This window comes from Molossus molossus, unplaced genomic scaffold (genome assembly GCF_014108415.1).
Source record: "Molossus molossus isolate mMolMol1 unplaced genomic scaffold, mMolMol1.p scaffold_m16_p_14, whole genome shotgun sequence".
In the NCBI taxonomy this organism is placed as follows: domain Eukaryota; kingdom Metazoa; phylum Chordata; class Mammalia; order Chiroptera; family Molossidae; genus Molossus; species Molossus molossus.
The window spans coordinates 46,878,645-46,896,420 of NW_023425349.1; the positions used below are offsets into that span (position 1 = coordinate 46,878,645).

The 17,776-nt window shown below is 41.6% G+C and overlaps 1 protein-coding gene across 1 annotated transcript in view; it reads left to right on the forward strand.

Moving 5' to 3' along the window:
- TRPM6 (transient receptor potential cation channel subfamily M member 6) overlaps positions 1–17,776 on the forward strand; it is a 188,612-nt gene that overhangs the window by 88,063 nt on the left and 82,773 nt on the right. The window contains exons 9-16 of the mRNA XM_036261056.1: positions 968–1,139; positions 3,939–4,107; positions 5,073–5,196; positions 7,840–7,912; positions 8,034–8,134; positions 12,982–13,116; positions 14,331–14,384; positions 17,187–17,324. Coding sequence (XP_036116949.1) covers positions 968–1,139; positions 3,939–4,107; positions 5,073–5,196; positions 7,840–7,912; positions 8,034–8,134; positions 12,982–13,116; positions 14,331–14,384; positions 17,187–17,324 — 966 coding nt within the window. The remainder of the gene's footprint in view (positions 1–967; positions 1,140–3,938; positions 4,108–5,072; positions 5,197–7,839; positions 7,913–8,033; positions 8,135–12,981; positions 13,117–14,330; positions 14,385–17,186; positions 17,325–17,776) is intronic.

Consider the following 17,776-nt stretch of genomic DNA (forward strand, 5'->3'; position numbering starts at 1 on the left):
AAAGGTCACTTTTTAGGAATAATGTTTGTAAAGCTCATAGTGCTTTTCACATCTATTATTTCTTTTAAGCCTCAGCAACCCTCTGATACAGAAATTATTACCGTCTTCATTTATGCATGAGGAAAATCAGTCTGAGAAGGAGGCGGGGATTCCCCAGAGTTAGTAGGAAGAGTCTGGACTTAAACCTGAGCTCTCTGACTCCAAATCCTGGCCTCTCATCTCGAAAAACAAATAAGAGTCAATCAATGTCAATAAAGATGTGGCTGTTTTGTATAGAATGAATTGCCATTTGGTTGGCTGTCATTCCTTTTCTCCTTTGGAATACTAGTGTCAAAATATTAGTCTGGCCAGCCAGTGTGGCTCAGTGGTTGAGCGTCGACCCATGCACCAAGAGGTTACTGGTTCGATTCCCGGTCAGGACATATGCCCAGGTTGTGGGCCTGAACCCCAGTGGGGGACATGCAGGAGGCAGTCAATCAATGTTGTCTCTCATTGATGTCTCTCTTTTTCTCTCTCCTTCTCCCATCCTCTCTCTCTCTAAAATCAATAAAAAGAAAAAAATATTTTCAAAAATATATATTAGTCTGGAACAGATCTGCTAAAGGCATATTTTCTGGACAATGATGTCTGTGTAAAGATGGGGATTCTGGAACTGTTTTTTAATTCTCTGAAGCAAGGTAAGTGCTGAGATTAAAACAAACACTTAGCACCATTTTTAGCAATGTGTCAGTGCTGTGGCATCCACGCACGTGGGCAGTGGACCTATCTTGCTGAGCATGGTGTGTGCGTGTGTTGTTGAACTTGCATCGCTGAGTCTCACAGCAGTACAGATAGCTTGAGAAGCACCGGTCTTGGAAGCAAGTCATGCTTTGTAACCTCAAGAACTCTGCAGTGCAGAGAGATAGGCCTTCGGAGCAGCTGAACCGAGGGAAGGATCCTGAGCTCTGACCCTCCCTTGTCCTTGCAGGTGGTGTGCCTGTACCAGACTCTGGGAAACCCCCTCAGCAAGCTCACTACACTCAACAGCATGCATTCCCACTTCATCCTGTCCGACGACGGGACTGTGGGCAAGTATGGAAATGAGATGAAGCTCAGGAGGAACCTGGAAAAGTACCTCTCGCTGCAGAAAATACACAGCAGTGAGTACCACAGGGGTTCAGCCAATAACTGCTCTGTTGTCATCTGTACAGAGTGGAGAAGCCCAAGGCAGCCCCGCTGTACGGTGTGAATCCACAACCAGTAGAAAACAGGGTGTGCAGTGGTACAGAGCTCTGGGTTAAGTTGGGAGAGAGGAAAAGTTTATGGGGAACAGTGTAGACAGGGGAGGTTTTGTGGCAGAGTGGGGACATTAGCAGAGCCTCCTGGAGCCCTCAGGGTTGGGTGGCTGGAGGGAGGAGGAGGGAATGGGGATGGCTGGAGAGCAGTAAAGAGACTGGCCTGAGAAAACTGGGACTATGAGCTTTGAAGGTCCAGGGAGATGACATTTCATATGTGGGTGGGGTGGCCCCAGGCAGGGAAGAGGTTGAAATCATACAGGGCTTTTAGAAATGGGAACCACAGAAGGTGTTCGTGCTGTGTTCTGCTCACAGTGTGCTTTGAGATGGCCAATTTGGTAGTAGCGGAGGAGGGAGAGGTGAGTGGCAGGCCAGATTCGGTGAGCATCCTTGAATGGAGAGATGGGAATCGCTGCAGGGCAGCAGCCCACCTTCTGCTGCCTTGGACACAAAGTGTCCACCTCTCCCCAAAAAGGTGCTTTCCTGGGATTGCTGTTCCAGGAGCTTTCGATTTTGAGGTGTCATATTGTATTCCTGTTTACCTCTGGGGGCCAGGACTAGAGGCAGGGGGTCAGATTTCTCAGGAAACTTTTTCTTTTCTAACACATTTCATTAGTAGCATCATTAAGATCCTTTTAGTAATTAGTAGTTTGTCCTGCCCTATCGATAGGTAATAAAAAGTTATTTCGGGTGCTCTCTCTTATGATAGGCAAGGCCCCTAACTTAAATTCTTCTACATGGCTGTGGGGGAGGGGCAGAAGTTTCTCTTGAGCCCTCAGGGTCTTGGTTGCCTAGTTCAAGATAATTCTTCTGTCACAGACGCACAGCTTGGGGTGACTTTTTCTGAACCCCTACAGTGTCTCAGGCTCACGGTTTAGCGATAGGGAGAAAGTAGTGGGGTGGAGGAATGTGGGAAAGGACAGGAAGTAGAAGGTCAAAGCAGTTAAATAGACAGAAGGAAGGGCAGGGATGCCTGCTCGCAGGCCCACCCCTAACATTTGTGCACAGGCCTCGGGGACACACGGAAGTCCACATGTTATATGTACACATATTGAAAAGCCTCAGCCCAAACTAACAGACTGTGTAGTGTGCTGTCCTTGCACCTCTGCCCGTAGAGCTGGGAGGCCAGCTTTGAGTTTCAGAATCTTAGATTCGTTGGGGGTGCTGAGCCAGAATGTGGGGGTGAGGCAGAGCCAGCACCTTGACCCTGGCCTGTTACCCTCTCTCTGCTTCTCTTTTTGCCCTTGGCTCAATTCTGCCATGCCAGGGGCCTCACACCCATGTGGTCCCCTGGACACACCAGCCTCTGTGCCCAGACTGTCCACCTCTCGCCTACTCCGCTGCCTTTTGCTTTGGCAAGTATGTCCTTCGGGAGAACATATCTGGGGAAGAGGCCCAGGCAGTCCCTGGTAACAGAAATTTTGGGGTCTGCTCCACCCTGCTAAGTAGGGGAGGGGGTACAGGCTTCCCTAAACTTGGCCTTGTAGACTGCTCTGCGCTAGGGAAGGAGCATGGCCAGAGGCGGGCCCTGGAAAATGTGGGGCTCAGAAGTGAGTGTGGTGTAGCCTGCCAATTTTTCTTCCTTTGAAAATTAAAATAAAATATTGATTTAAATATAATAATACATGTGTGGTGTAAAAGTTAAATCAAATAAGAAATTTGTAGAATAAACAAAGTTCCTTTTCAACATTTTCCCAAATCTTCCCCTTCCTTCTCTACTATTAGTAGGTTGATATATATCCTTCATGTATATGGTTCTGAAAATATAAATAGGATCACACTTTGCATATCATTCTGTAACTTTTGTTCACTTAATATCTTCTCAAAAAGAATGACTCCAAAGTTGTCTTTATTTTGTCGTTCTTACTTTAATAAAGTAATATATAGTCACGATAAGAAATTCAAACAGTGAAAAATGCAATAAATTGAAATGTAAACGTCTTTGAGGGCTGCCCTTTTCATCTTATTTATAGAAATAACCACCACTGAAAGCTGATAGAATTGACAGAAGTTTGATCATTTGTGGAGATCAGTGATGGATACACTGTGATCCATTACATCCTTCTGTTTTCTAATCTTTTTTTTTTTTTTTTACATTTATTTAAATTTTTTTCCCTTTATTGATTTTTTTTTTAAAGAGAGAAGAAGTGAGACGGAGAGAGAGATAGAAACATTGATGAGAGAGAACATCGAATGGCTGCCTCCTGCATGCTCCCCACTGAGGATTTGGCCACAACCTGGGCATGTGCCTTGACTGGGAACCAACCAGCGACTTCTTGGTGCGTGGGTGGACGCTCAACAACTGAGTCACACCGGCTGGGCCCTTCTGTTTTTCTTTTCAGAAAGGTTGACATTTTCCACTCTGAAAAGTTAAAATTTCTTGAAGACTACTTATTAAAAAAAAAATCACTGAAAGCCTTTTGCAACTTTTTTTTTTAACTGGAGAAAGCTTGAAGATATTGTCACCATATTTATGCTACTTCTATTTAACGTCCAGGCTCTGGCTTGTCTTGAACTCCGCAAGCCTGAGCCATAAAGAGACACGGGCTATAGCAAGTGATGTGTGTAAGTGGTGATAGGCAGTGTGTCTGGACATCGAAATGGCTCACTGGCCAAGAGAGGGCTGCTCTGTAACAGTTCGGTGCTGTTTGTCGCCTCAAATAGGCTCAAGACAAGGCGTGCCCGTGGTGGGGCTGGTGGCCGAAGGAGGTCCCAATGTCATCCTCTGGGTGTGGGAGACTGTGAAAGACAAGCACCCAGTGGTGGTGTGCGAGGGGACCGGCAGGGCTGCCGACCTCCTGGCCTTCACCCACAAACACTTAGCAGACGAAAGGTAAGCGGTTGACTCTCACTTTTGAAAGTATGATGACTATTCTTTCATTTTACTTTTTTTTAAGCTCTGCTTTTATGTGGACCAGATATCCTTGGAGGGAAGAGGTGGGGACTGCAGTTCATTTTTCCGTGGTTTTTGTATTAATCGAGATGCCCTCCAGTGGGGCCAGTGGCTGTTTCCTTAGCTGAAGAATGAGCTGCCTCGAAGGGACGCCGGAGCCCTGTGTGAGCTTCGGGAAAAACGTTTGTAGGGAGATCGAGGGAGGAGAGTCTCCTGCAAATGGCCAGGAAAGCTGAAAAAATTCTGCAGTGAGTGAGGAAACCAGTGTGACCAGGTCACCTTCAAATTCATTTGCCATCAGTAAAAATAGCAGGAATTAGGGAAATCGACATCCTGGCATTTATATAGTGTATTTTGTGCTTATTTGAGGTTTTAATTCTTTCCCCCTTTTTCTTTTTTTTTCTTTATTGCTTTTTAGAGAGAGAGGGAGGAATAGGGAGAGAGAGAGAAACGTCGATGTCGACTGGCGGCCGCCTTTGCGCCCCTATGTGGGATCAAGGCCGAAACCTGGGCATGTGCCCTGACCCTGCATTGAACTGGCAACTTTTCAGTGCACAGGATCACGCCCAACCACTGGGCCACACAGACCAAGGCTCAGAACCTTTTGAGAACATGATGCCCATAATTTCTGGAGATGGATAGCCTCCTGGAAATCTATCAGCTCGAGAACCTTGCCCCAAGTATATTCTTTCCAGGATTGTGGCGGATCAGTCTGTTCTCGCTTTCAAATTCAGACTACTGGTGCCGCTGTCTCTCTTTGCTTCCTGCTCATTTTCTTCCATGGCAGAACGGCCCGTGGAAACCACTCTGTCAGTAGGGCGGACGATTGGTGTGTTTGTACCGATGTTGTGACTTTTTTCCTTCTCTGCATTGTGTCAAGTCATGGCCACTCATCTCTCTCCCAGGACCCTTCGTCCTCAGGTGAAGGAGGAGATCATCTGCATGATTCAGAACACTTTCAACTTCAGTCTCAAACAGTCCAAGCACCTTTTCCAAATTCTGATGGAGTGCATGGTGTACAGGGATTCTGTGAGTATGATGAGGTGATGACTCGACCACTTAATGCTAATTTTTAAAATTGTACTGTTTATTTTCACAGTTTTTTAAAGTATGGAATTTTTCATTTTTAACTTTGTATACGACTGTACAGAACTGGACCCTTAGTTGAGTAACTTGGCTTCTTTTTTTTTTTTTTTATCCTCACTTGAGGACATTTTTTCATTTTTTGTTCAGATAGAGCTGGAGGGAGAGAGAGGAAGAGAGAGAGAGAGAAACATCAACATGAAAGGGACACATCGAGTAGCTGCCACTCGCACGACTCAACCAGGGCCGGGGACAAACTGCAACCGAGGTACAAGCCCTTAGCGGGAACCGAACCCGGGTCTCTCTGGACTACAGGCCAACGCTCTAACCGCTGAGCCAAACCGGCCAGGGTATAACTTGGCTTCTTAACCCCTGACCCTGTTTCAAATTCCCAACTGTACCCGGGAAAAAGCGTTTAGATTGCATAGCAGTAGTACGTAAAGGGGGTTAATTTAGTGAAAATTATACATAACTCTTGTGAATATTACCCATACATCTTTTCGATGGTTAAAGTGAACTCAAGTCGGCTGGGCTTGATGACTGCCTCACAGCATCCCGAGTGAATCGCAGGAGAGCATTAGGGACACATTGGCCATGGGAAATGTGACAACATACTCTGGGGTAGAAAACGGAATTCACACGCTATGGGCTGTGAACATAATGTAGATTCAGGAAAAGATTTTAGCATTTTAGGATACTTTGATGAATATTTTTATCAGTGACTCAGATGATATGAAGCTGACAATTACAGTAAATAGGCGGATATGTTATGATTTGTAGTGATTTTTGCAGAATTTGAAGTTTGGGCCAAATTATGTAAGATTTTGGTCATCTTTAAGCACCTGGCCTCAAAAAACCAATTGAACAAGTTCAGGCTAGACAATGTGTGGTTAAACATGTGTGAAAAAGCCTTGTGGTTTTAGTTGACTTAATAAGAACAAAAATAACAACCATGTCTATAATCTATAATTAGCAGTGTGGTTTCAGATATATATATATAATTTTTTTTTAAACATTTTTTTCTATATTGATTTTTAGAGAGAAAGGAAGGGAAAGGGAGAGAGAGAAACATCAGTGAGAGAGAACATTGATTGGCCACCTCCTGCATGCCCCTCACTGGGGATTGGGCCCACAACCTGGGCATGTGTCCTGACCGATAACTGAACTGGCAACCTCTTGATGCATGGGTCGACACTCAGCCACTGAGGCATATCAGCCAGGCCAGATACATTTTTTTTTTTGGGCCTGAAATAGCCCCTTGAGTGTGTTCAATGTGGCAGTGATTGTTTATTTCAGTTTCAGAGAAGATGGATCTGAAGCCTGTAGAAATTAAGTTACTTACCCGGAGTCATCAAATTATGAAACAGTAGAACTGAAACTTGAGCTCAGTGCTGAAATCTTATACGTGGTCAACATTTTATAATTTTTCAAAATGTGTTTTTATTGATTCTTTTAGAGAGGAAGGGAAAGAGAGATAGGATCATCGATGTGAGAGAGAAACATTGATCGGCTGCCTCTGCATGCCCCCTTCTGGGGATTGAGCCCACAACCTGGGCATGTGCCCTGATCTGGAATTGAACTAGGACCTCTCAGTCCATGGGACAATGCTCAATACACTAAGCCACACCCGCTGGGACGGTCTATTATATTTTATATTGGAAAGACTGAGATACATTCATTGATAGCAGGAGACTTTTTATAATAATAATATCCTTATTTGTCTTAAAAAATGAGCATCGACCCATGAACCAAGAGGTCACCGGTTTGATTCCTGGTCAGGGCACATACCCAGGTTGTGGGCCAAATCCCCAGGGTGGGGGCCTGTAGGAGGCAGCCAATAGATGTTCTTTCTCACCGATGTTTCTCTCTCTCTCTCTCCTCCCTTCCTCTCTCTCTAAAACCAATTAAGAAAAAACAACAACAAAAAACATTGCATGCCAGGTGCACGGGACACTGACATTGTGGTGACAGCCTGTGCTGTCCGTTGTAGTTGCTCATTGGGTACATTGTAATCACCTCACTTTATGACAAATCCTTAAGGATTCATTTCTCATTAAAAAGCAAAAGTCTTTGTTTCTATGGCTAGGTGAACAGAAGGATCTCATTTGTATTCTTTTAAAATGAGGAATGATTTCCTTTATACGAGGAACTGAACTTTCTTTTTTTTTGGTATGTGCCCCTAATGGGAACTGAACCTGGGACTCTCTGGTCCACAGGCCAACACTCCAACTGCTGAGCCAAACCGGCCAGGGCTGAACTTTCTTTTCTTATAGTATGTGCTCAGTAAATTAATGTAGCAATGATCTTTTATATGTTTCCTCTAGGATACATAGAATTTTTTTCTTTTTGGATACATGAAAATTTTTATATATGATTTTCTTTGCATGCCCATAATTCTCCATTACCCTATGTAAAATTTCTCTTCTATAAATAAAAAGAAATCTTTTTTTAAACTCAGTGTTTATTGACATTAATGAAGATGGTTTTTCTCTGTTCATTAGATGAACAATGAATTTTGCAGGTACTCTTGAAAGCATTCCTTTGCTAGTTTCCAAAAATGTATGTTTTTCTGTTTTTAAACTATTATAGATTATCATATTTGAGGCTGATTCTGAGGAGTTGCAAGACCTTGATCTAGCAATTCTAACAGCGCTGCTAAAAGGTGAGCATCTGAGAGGGTAACATCTGTTCCTCACTTTCTGTGTTCACATTCAATGGCACGTTGTGCTTCATATACTGACATTTTAAATAGAATATATGATTACTCCTTTCTTTTACTCTAGGCACAAATTTATCAGCATCTGAACAATTAAATCTGGCAATGGCTTGGGACAGAACGGACATTGCCAAGAAACATATCCTAATATATGGACAACATTGGAAGGTATAATGAAAATGAAGTTACTTGGAAAAAATATTTTTGTGCTGGTTTATTAGGGAGGGCAGAAGAGGAAATTGGAGTAGAGAGTAAATGGTTTGGGAGGTGTGTCTGTAGCTTCTCTGTAGCTAGGCGCCCAGGGGTCACAGAAACGTTTCTCTCACCTACTTTGCCTCCCTGAAAACATTTTTTCCTCTGGCTCTGCAGCCTAAAGGAAACTGGGGGAAAGACAGATTAGAAGGATTTTTTATTTTTTGTTAATCTTCACTCAAAGATATTTTACCATTGAGTTTTTGATAGAGTGGAAGAGAGAGAGAGAGAGAAACATCGATGTGAGAGAGACACATTGATTGTTTGCCTCCTGCACGACCCCAACCAGGGCTGGGAATTGAACCTGCAACCCAGGTATGCTCCTGTGACTGGGAATTTAACCCAAGACCCTTCAGTCCTCAGGCCGATACTCTAACCACTGAGCCAAATGGGCCAGGGCAGATTTTTTTATTTTTTAAATGGGCAAATTTGATTTTCATATTGTTATTTAAAACTTCAAGTTTATTTTATTTTATTTTTTGCATTAAATTGTAATAAGTTTTCATAGTACAAATTAATGAAAACAGAAAAGTAGAAGAAAAATTAGCTATAGTGATAATCATAATTACTATTAACATTACTTTTTTTTTTTTTTTATCCTCACCCAAAGACATTTTTCCATTTTTTTGTTCAGATAGAGTGGGAGGGAGAGAGAGAGAGGGAGAGAGAGAGAGAAAAACATCGACGTGAAAGGGACACATCGAGTGGCTGCCACCTGCACGACCAACCAGGGCCGGGGACAAACTGCAACTGAGGTACATGCCCTTAGCAGGAACCAAACCCGGGTCTCGCCAGACTGCAGGCCGACACTCCAACTGCTGAGCCAAACTGGCCAGGGCAGCATTCCTTTTTTAAAAATTACAATTGTTACCATACCACAGGTAGATTATTTTTTGGTCAAACAAATACATGCACATTGTTTAAAACATTAAATGGTACTAAAAGTCTACTAAAAAACATGGTAGTTCTTTGCCTGGCTAATCCCACAAACCAAGTACTTTTGACATTTTTTACTGTTCTGATATTTTAAACCTCCATATTTCTAAATAATAATGTTGGTGGTGAAACGGCACCAGGTGTTAGACCTATGGGGTCAGACAAGACCTCTGTTCAGCAACCTCCGTACTTGACATCTGGCTAAGAAAGAATTCAGAGCCAAGACTCAAACTATAAGAGAAAGTTTATTTAGAAAGTCACAGAGGTGGAAGTGAGTGGTAGAAGAAATGGGATCAGGAAACAAACTATAGAGGCAAAAAAAGGGCCCTTGCAACTTAGGGGACAGAAATCTGAGATATATGCACCTGGGGGAAGGAGCAGGGGGGAAGGCGGGTGTGCTGGGGAAAGAATGAGGTGGGAAAAGATGCAGGTGAGCTCACGAGAGCTGTGCTGGGTCCTCTGTCTAAGGGCAGGGATTTTAGGGGAGGTCCCAGGGGAGGATCTCAACAGAATATTCATCAGCTTCCCAGGTGTGTCCTTTCAAGGTCGTGGTCTCCACTGATTGGTTAGTGCCAGGGCAGGGGGTCATTAGTCACCCACTGGTCCTGATGTCAGCTGTGGTGTCACCCCGACTGGCCTTGCTGCTTTTCTGGGCCTGGAGCTTAAACACAACTGAGGCCTAGATGTTATTTCTAGCTTGACCAAACCTCTATCTCTGTGGTCAATGGACCTGAGGCTTTGTTCCTAAGATTATTTGACGCAGGTGAGAACCTCATTGTCCTGAGGTCTTTAAAAAAAAATCTTCACCCGAGGATATGTTTTTATTTTTCATTTTTTTTGGAGAGAGAGGAAGGAGGTGAGAGAAACATTGATTGGTTGCCTCCCATACATGCCCTGGCCGGGTATTGAACCAATAACCTAGGTATGTGCCCTGACTCAAAACCTCTTGGTGTGTAGAATGATGCTCCAACCAGCTGAGCCACAGACCAGGGCTGTCCTGAGATCTTAATGCTTTAAGGAATGGTTATGCAAGCTTCTATGAGGGTCATATGAGACTTCTCTGGCCCCTTTGTTTCTCTTCTAAGGGGGTCTACCACATGACTAGTGACATGCCAGGGAGGAAAGGTCAGGGGAAGGTCCAAACATATGACCAGTGATATGAAAGGTGAGGGGGTCTAAATCACATGACTAGTGATATACTTGGGGAGGAAAGGTTACCCTGGGGGCGAGGTCCCACCCTACAATTGTTTGTTGCTCAGCACTCTGAGCTTTCCACCCTGGTGACCTTCCACACCTGGCCCACTGTCCTTGCTCTCATGCCTGTTTAACTGCCTACTACAATAGGTCATATTGCTGTTTTCTGATTTATCCATTTCAGAGACCACTCAGAGCTTCTGTCTGTGGTCCTCACTGCTTCAACTGGGACTGGTTGCCTGCTGCTCCTGGTGCTGGACTGTCATCCTTGTTGTCTGGGGATTCCCTCTGGTGTTAGAATACCCATTTTGTGTATTTCCTGTCTTCCCCTTTCTTGGTTTACTACTTTATTTTGTAGGTGTGCATCCTTCAGTAACTTCCTGAGAAAGGGAGTATAGGAGATTTTGAGGACTTATATGTTTGAATATATATTTTTTATTATTTAATTTAATTTTTTTATTGCTAAAAGTATTACAGATGTACCTCCTTTTCCCTATTGACTCCTCCTCCCTGCTCCCACCCCCCTCCTGCCTTCCCCAACCTAATGTCTGTGTCCATTGGTTGTGCATATATGCATATAAGTTATTTGGTTTATCTCTTCCCATCCCTCTCACCCCTATCCTTCTGAGGTTTGTTAGTCTGTTGCCTACTTCCATGACCAGATCTGTTTTGGTTGATAGCTTATTTTTTTCATGATGTTCCCTAAATAAGTGAGATCGTGTGGTATTTGTCTTTCTCTGACTGACTTATTTTGCTCAGCATAACACTCTCCAGGTCCCTCCATGTCCTCTCAGTGGGTAAGAGATTTTTCTTTCTTATAGCTGCATAGTCTTACACAATGGAATACTATGCAGCTGTTTGAATATATTTTAATTCAAGATTGGAAATAATTCTTCTAGAAAATTTTGAATATTGACTTTCTAACACCCAGCATTGCTGTTGAGAAGTAAAAATCTTTGTTTTCTGATCCGTTGTGACCATTTTTTCCCTCCTCTGGAAGTTTAGAAAAGTCTTCAGTTTTTCCAGTGTTCTGACATTTCACAAATATATGTGTTGTTTTAAATCTTTATAGCCATTATGCAGAACACATGCTTTTAATTTGGCAATCATGTGTTTCTATTCTGGGGAATGTCCTCTCCTGTTTTCTCTGTTCTCTTTCTGAAATTCCTATTAATTAAACATTGGACCATGGCTCCTCTAATTTTATCTTATTTCTCTGAACTAATATGCATTTTCTTTGGTAGACTTCTTCAACTCTAATTTTCATGCCTCGCAGGTAGCTTTTTTTTCTGGTAGCATACTATTAATGTCTAAGAGCAAATTTGTTTTTTGTCTTTTTTTTTTTTTTTTTTAATGGCATCCTGAATGCAAATATCTTCTTTTATTTCTGAAGATATTAATGATGCTCCTTTTAAAGTTTTCTTCTTCCTGCATTGCCTGATTCCTCTTAGTGGACTTTTTGTAGTCTGTTTGTCCTGGACTTTTTGCTGAAGTGTGGAGGATAGACAGCTCATGAGGAATTCTGAGGCTGTAGGTGTGAGCTGCACAGTGGGATGATCTGACTGCCATTTGTTGGCGGACATGAGCAGTCAGCATATTCATGTCTTTTCTCTTACATTAGTCACAATACCAGAAGAGAACCCTTCAATCCTTCGCCTTGTTGGTGAAAACCTTGTTGCTAGTGTAATGGAAGTCAGGAGGGAGGAAAACAACGGGGAAGATCTCAAACATTAGAAATTAAGCCTATGTGCATTTATTTTATCCTGGTGCTGCCAGAATTCTGTGTTTGGTTGTTGACTTTTTCCAATTTCAGTTTCTGGAGACTTCACCTTTTGGCTTTTGGGAGACTGCTGAGTCCATTACCACTTGACTCTCTGCTTTCCAACTTTCAAAATGGTGTACTCTTGATCTCCTTGTTCCTGTAGATTAATTTCTTTAAGAAATCCCATTACTGTAGTTTTAATGGAGTTTTAGGTAGGAGTAAAAGTAGATGAATGTTGCCCTGACCAGTTTGTTTCAGTGGTTAGAGCGTTGGCCTGCGCACCCAAGGGTCGTGGGTTTGATTCTTGGTCAAGGGCACGTACTTCAGTTCCAGGTTTGATCCCTAGCCCCTATCAGGGTCATGTGGAGGCAACCAATCAATGTGTATCTCTCACATCAATGTTTCTCTCTCTCTCCTCTCCCTCCCTTCCTCGGCCCCCTCCCGCCCACTCTCTCTAAAAAAATCAATGGAAAAAACATCCTCAGGTGAGAATTAACAACAACAAAAAAAGTAGATGAATATGTTTAATTTGCCATTTATACACCAAAGCCAGGTATAGTTTAGATAGAAACGTGCCAAGTTATAAAAACAAAACAAAATGGATTTTTATCAGAATTTGCATTAAATCTATACATTTATTTGGGAAGCATTGGAATCGTTATAATAGTCAAACTTCCCACCCAAGAGCAATTTGTTCAGGATGTCCTTTTTGTCTTCACGTTCACTTTCTGTTAGTTCTTCACTCAGGTGCTGAAGTAAGATTTCATATTTACTATGTCTGCATAGTTTTGAGTTCAAATGCACGTCATATTTTAGTTATTTCTACTCTCTTAATGTCTTTATATCTTTCATTTATTTTGACCCTCTGCAGCCTGGCTCACTGGAACAAGCAATGTTGGATGCTTTAGTGATGGATAGAGTGGATTTTGTGAAGCTCTTAATAGAATACGGAGTGAACCTCCACCGCTTTCTTACCATCCCTCGGCTGGAAGAGCTCTATAACACAGTGAGTATCCAGACATTTCATCCGTCACCGCCTTTAAACTTTCCTTTAAGCTTTAGCTTGAATGTTCATGTCTGTTTGATGTTTTAGTACAAATATAGCTTATAGACAGACAGACTTGTCAACCAAAGAAGAAATATTCTTACTAATGCCATTTGATCTTAGGGTCATTTCTGTATTTCTCATCATTAACTATACACAACAGAGACATGAACTCACTTAAGAAAACATTGTAGTAAGACCATAATTAATGCCACAGATTTGAATAAGAACAAATTAGTTTTATTGAGTTATTGAAAGCATATCAACCTAAGGCCACTGTTAAAATTCTGTTCCTTTGCCTGGCCGGTGTGGCTCAGTGGTTGAGTGCGGCCCATGCACCAAGAGGTCTCAGGTTCAATTCCCGGTTGGGGCACATGCCCAGGTTGTGGGTCAAATCCCCAGTAGGGGGCATATAGAAGGTGGGCAATAGATATTCTCTCTCTCTCTAAAATCAATAAAGAAAAGAAAATTAAAAAAAAAAGTTTCTGTTCCTGCCACTTTCCTATGCAACCCCTTATTGAAACTGGACTGGCTTGCTCATTGTAAAAACATCAATTGCTCGAGTCATGTACTCTTCTTGAAACCTCATTTCCTGTTCTTTGAATCTTAGTCTTCTTCAAAGCCCTACTGAACTCCTGTCTTTTTGACCTGTCCCTATGGTACAAATTATTTTCAACTCTTGAGCATACACATCTTTGTATAATTGGGTTTTTTTTTTGTGTACAAGTACTCATTTTTTCTATTAGATTGCAAAAACCCTGTAAAGAAAGTACTTACATTCTTCATCGACTCCTTCAGAAGCTTGATTGAATGTAGTAAGTGTTTAATAAATATTTGTTGATGGAATGTAATTGTGTGATATTTGTGATTGTGTGGTTTATATATGTTAAAAGGTAGTTATACATTAGTTTAAATTTATTTCTCTCTCATCAAATAAAGCTAAGTCCTTACTCCCTACCTGTATCCATTTTGCTTTGAAAAGTATTTCAGTCTAATTCCATCTTCTCTTGGGAAACATCTTCCTTAGAATTAAAGTGTCTGAAGCTTCATTACTAAAGATGTTGAAGAAATTTTTTAGTATTCTGGATTATTTATACACTCTGAAATAAAGTTTCTCCCCCGGCGCATGGTAATAAAAAGGTAATTAAAATTCTTGCTTTTGTTCTTTATTACAGAAACAAGGACCTACTAATATGTTCCTGCATCATCTGGTCCGAGATGTGAAACAGGTAACCTAATTACCAAGGTGTGCATTTTTTTGGGCGTTGCCTTAGCTTTGTGATGGAGGTTTCACCAGATTTTGCTTTGTAAAATGTCGATTTGGATCGTTTAGTGAATTACCTACCCTCTTTCCCAGTGACTAAACAATTTCATCACGAAACCACACTCTTGCATTTTTCCTTTAATTTACTTTGCATGTGTAGTTTTTTAGATCCTCACCTGAGGATATTTTCCATTGATTTTCAAATAGAGTAGGAGGGAGGTAGGGAGAGAGAGAGAGAAAAACAAACATCTGTGTGAGAGAGACACATTGACTGGTTGCCTCCTGCACAACCCCAACCAGGGTCAGGGATTGAACTGCAACCGAGGTACGTGCCCTTGACCGGAATTGAACCCGTGACTTTTTGGTCTGAGAGCTGATGTTCTAACCACAGAGCCAGACTAGCCAGGGCTTACTTTGTGTTTTTAAAGATTTGATCCACCAAGTGTTATTAGCTAATAATATTCTCTGATAAAATATGAATCGGAGACATAAAACTTCTCGTCAGAAGTTCAGCTCAATGTGGTACAGTAGTATTGTCAATGATGATGATAGTATCTGTTGAAAATGAAGACACTCCCTGGTTCTGTTGTCTCTATAGAAGGACACGTGATTTCCTTTGTTTCTGTTATTATTGTTTTGACTATTAGTGATACCTTGGTGATAGTTTGGGGACTCTCCCTTCTTTCCTGAGTCTCAACATTATTCTAGAGAACTAGGATGAACCCCACTGTGCTGTACCCTTCCTCATACTTTGCTCACTGTGTTTTTATTGAACTTTGAGTGGTCAGATTTAAAATAATCTGTCACATTACTTACCAACACTTTTCAACTTTAACAGATATTTATGCCTTAATTCCTTCTCTTTAATCACCAAGAACTTTTTTTTTTATCCTCACGCGAGGACATTTTTTTCATTTTTTGTTTAGATAGAGCGGGAGGGAGAGAGAGAGAGAGAAACATTGATGTGAAAGGGACACATCGAGTGGCTGCTTCCCACACGACCCAACCAGGGCCGGGGACAAACTGCAACTGAGGTACGTGCCCCTAGCGGGAACCAAGCCTGGATATCTCTGGACGGCAGGCCGACGCTCTAACCGCTGAGCCAAACCCGTCAGGGCTAATCACCAAGAACTTATATTCACACATGCAGAACACTGGGAGTGCCTTTTACTTGTCACCATAATTAGCACCCATCCACGGCACGCTTGAAAAGTTCTTATCTCGTTTTTCTGAAGGCTAATATCCTGGTGGAGAGAGTACAGGCTTTCTGGTTATACCGACGTGGTGGGAGAGCCAGAGTGAAAGGACTGTGGAAGGAGACATTTAGTTGGCAAATCAGCAGTAAACAAGTGTCCGTGCAGATATAAATTTAGTTGGCATCGATTTGTGATAGATCAGCATGACTTTCCTTGGATTATTTCCTTTAACTCTGATTCTATCACAGTAAAGTGAGGAAAAAGGGATGGAGCAGGTTAAATAGCTCTTAACTAGCAGCAAATAAGAGCATCTTTTTTTTAATGTTTCTTGAAAAAAAGTAAATTATGAATGTGAAAAAGAAATAAGGTCATTCATGTATTTACATATATACGCATATATTACCTTATTTCTTGTTCAAAGCTTCATGAATGTTATTCACAGAGATCTTGTTCAGCACCCTGTGTACCTTTAAAAATGTCCTGTGATCCGGTTGGTGTGGCTTAGTGGTTGAGCATCGACCCATGCACCAAGAGGTCACCAGTTCAATTCCCAGTCAGGGCACATGCCCAGGTTGTGGACCCGTTCCCCAATGGGGGACATGCAGGAGGCAACCAGTCAATGTTCTCTCTCATTGATGTTTTTATCTCTCTCTCCTTCTCCCTTTCTATCTCTCTCTAATGGTTGGTCGTGTGGGTGGCAGCCACTCGATGTGTCCCTTTCATATCGATGTTTCCCTCTCTCTCTCCCTCCCACTCTATCTGTACAAAAATTGGAAAAATGTCCTCAGGTGTGGATTATAAAAAAAAAAAAAAAAAAAAATAAAATCAATAAAGAAAAAAGAAAAAAAAATTTAAATAAATGCCCTGTGAATTGCATTTCATTGGTGACATAATTTTCAAGAGGTAGTACGGTGGGTTTTTAGGGGCTGGAATACTTTTCATTTAGTCTAAGACCCACGTAGTTGGAAATTTGCTGCTCAGCTCTCCTACCAGCCATAACATTTGTCTTGGCACAGCCTCAAGTTTTGATATCTCATTTGGTTCTACCGGTCCATGTTTCTTATTTCTATTTGTTTTACTTCCTTCTGTATTCTTGCTTTGTGTATGATGCTGTCAACACAATGCAAAGGGCTACAGCCATTTTCATAAAGAGAGAGGCTAAAGATTCAACTCAGTGTTGATTTTTGATCATGTGCATTCCGTATATCTTTCAGTAATATTGCTTCTGCTGTAGTCATTATGTGATTTCAAGTTAAAAACAATTTTTAATACTACATTTAAATGTATTTTATTCTAAAGTATATGTATGAGTGAGAGAGAAAAAGAGTGAATCAGCAGATATAAACAGACATTCAGAGTTCATAACACTAAAAGCATATTAAAGCTAAATATCCTTCCCCATGTGAACAAGCAGTTTGTATCAATAGCTGGTCATATTAATTGATCGGTTTGTAAAGATGATTGAAAAGTCTGAGACGATCTCTTTGCAGTTGATTTGGTGGTGTTCGGATGTCATGGAAAAGTAGAAAAAAGAACTGAGAGTTATCACTGATTACATGTTTTTGTTTCAGCATACCCTTCTTTCAGGCTACAGAATAACACTAATTGACATTGGATTGGTAATCGAGTACCTCATTGGTGGAGCATATCGCAGCAGCTACACTAGAAAAAAATTTAGAACCTTCTACAATCTCTACAGAAAACACAAGGTAGCCCAATTGAAAAACACCCTAGTAAAATTTAGGATGACTAATTCTAATACTTTTTAAAAAGTGGCTTGGGAAATTCAGAGGTGAATAGCTTCTAAAATGGACATTCTATGTATCGACGTTTTTTTGACTGTTTGCTGTATGTGTGGTACTCTGCTAGCACGCTGGCCTGGGATGGACATAAAGACTAGGAGTTTAGAAACTCAAAGAGGAGACAGGTTTATGAATAACTAGTCATAATACAGAACAGAATATAACATGGGCTCTATTGACATAGAAGTAATGTGATGAGAAAGGTTAGGGGAGAGATGACCAGTTCTTTTTTTTTTTTTAAATTACTTTTATTAATTTGTTTTTGTTACAGCTGTTTCTCCTTTTTCCCCCATTGACACCCTCCTCCCCATCCCCTTTGCCCCATCCCCAGCTTTGTTGTCTATGTCTATTGGTTATGC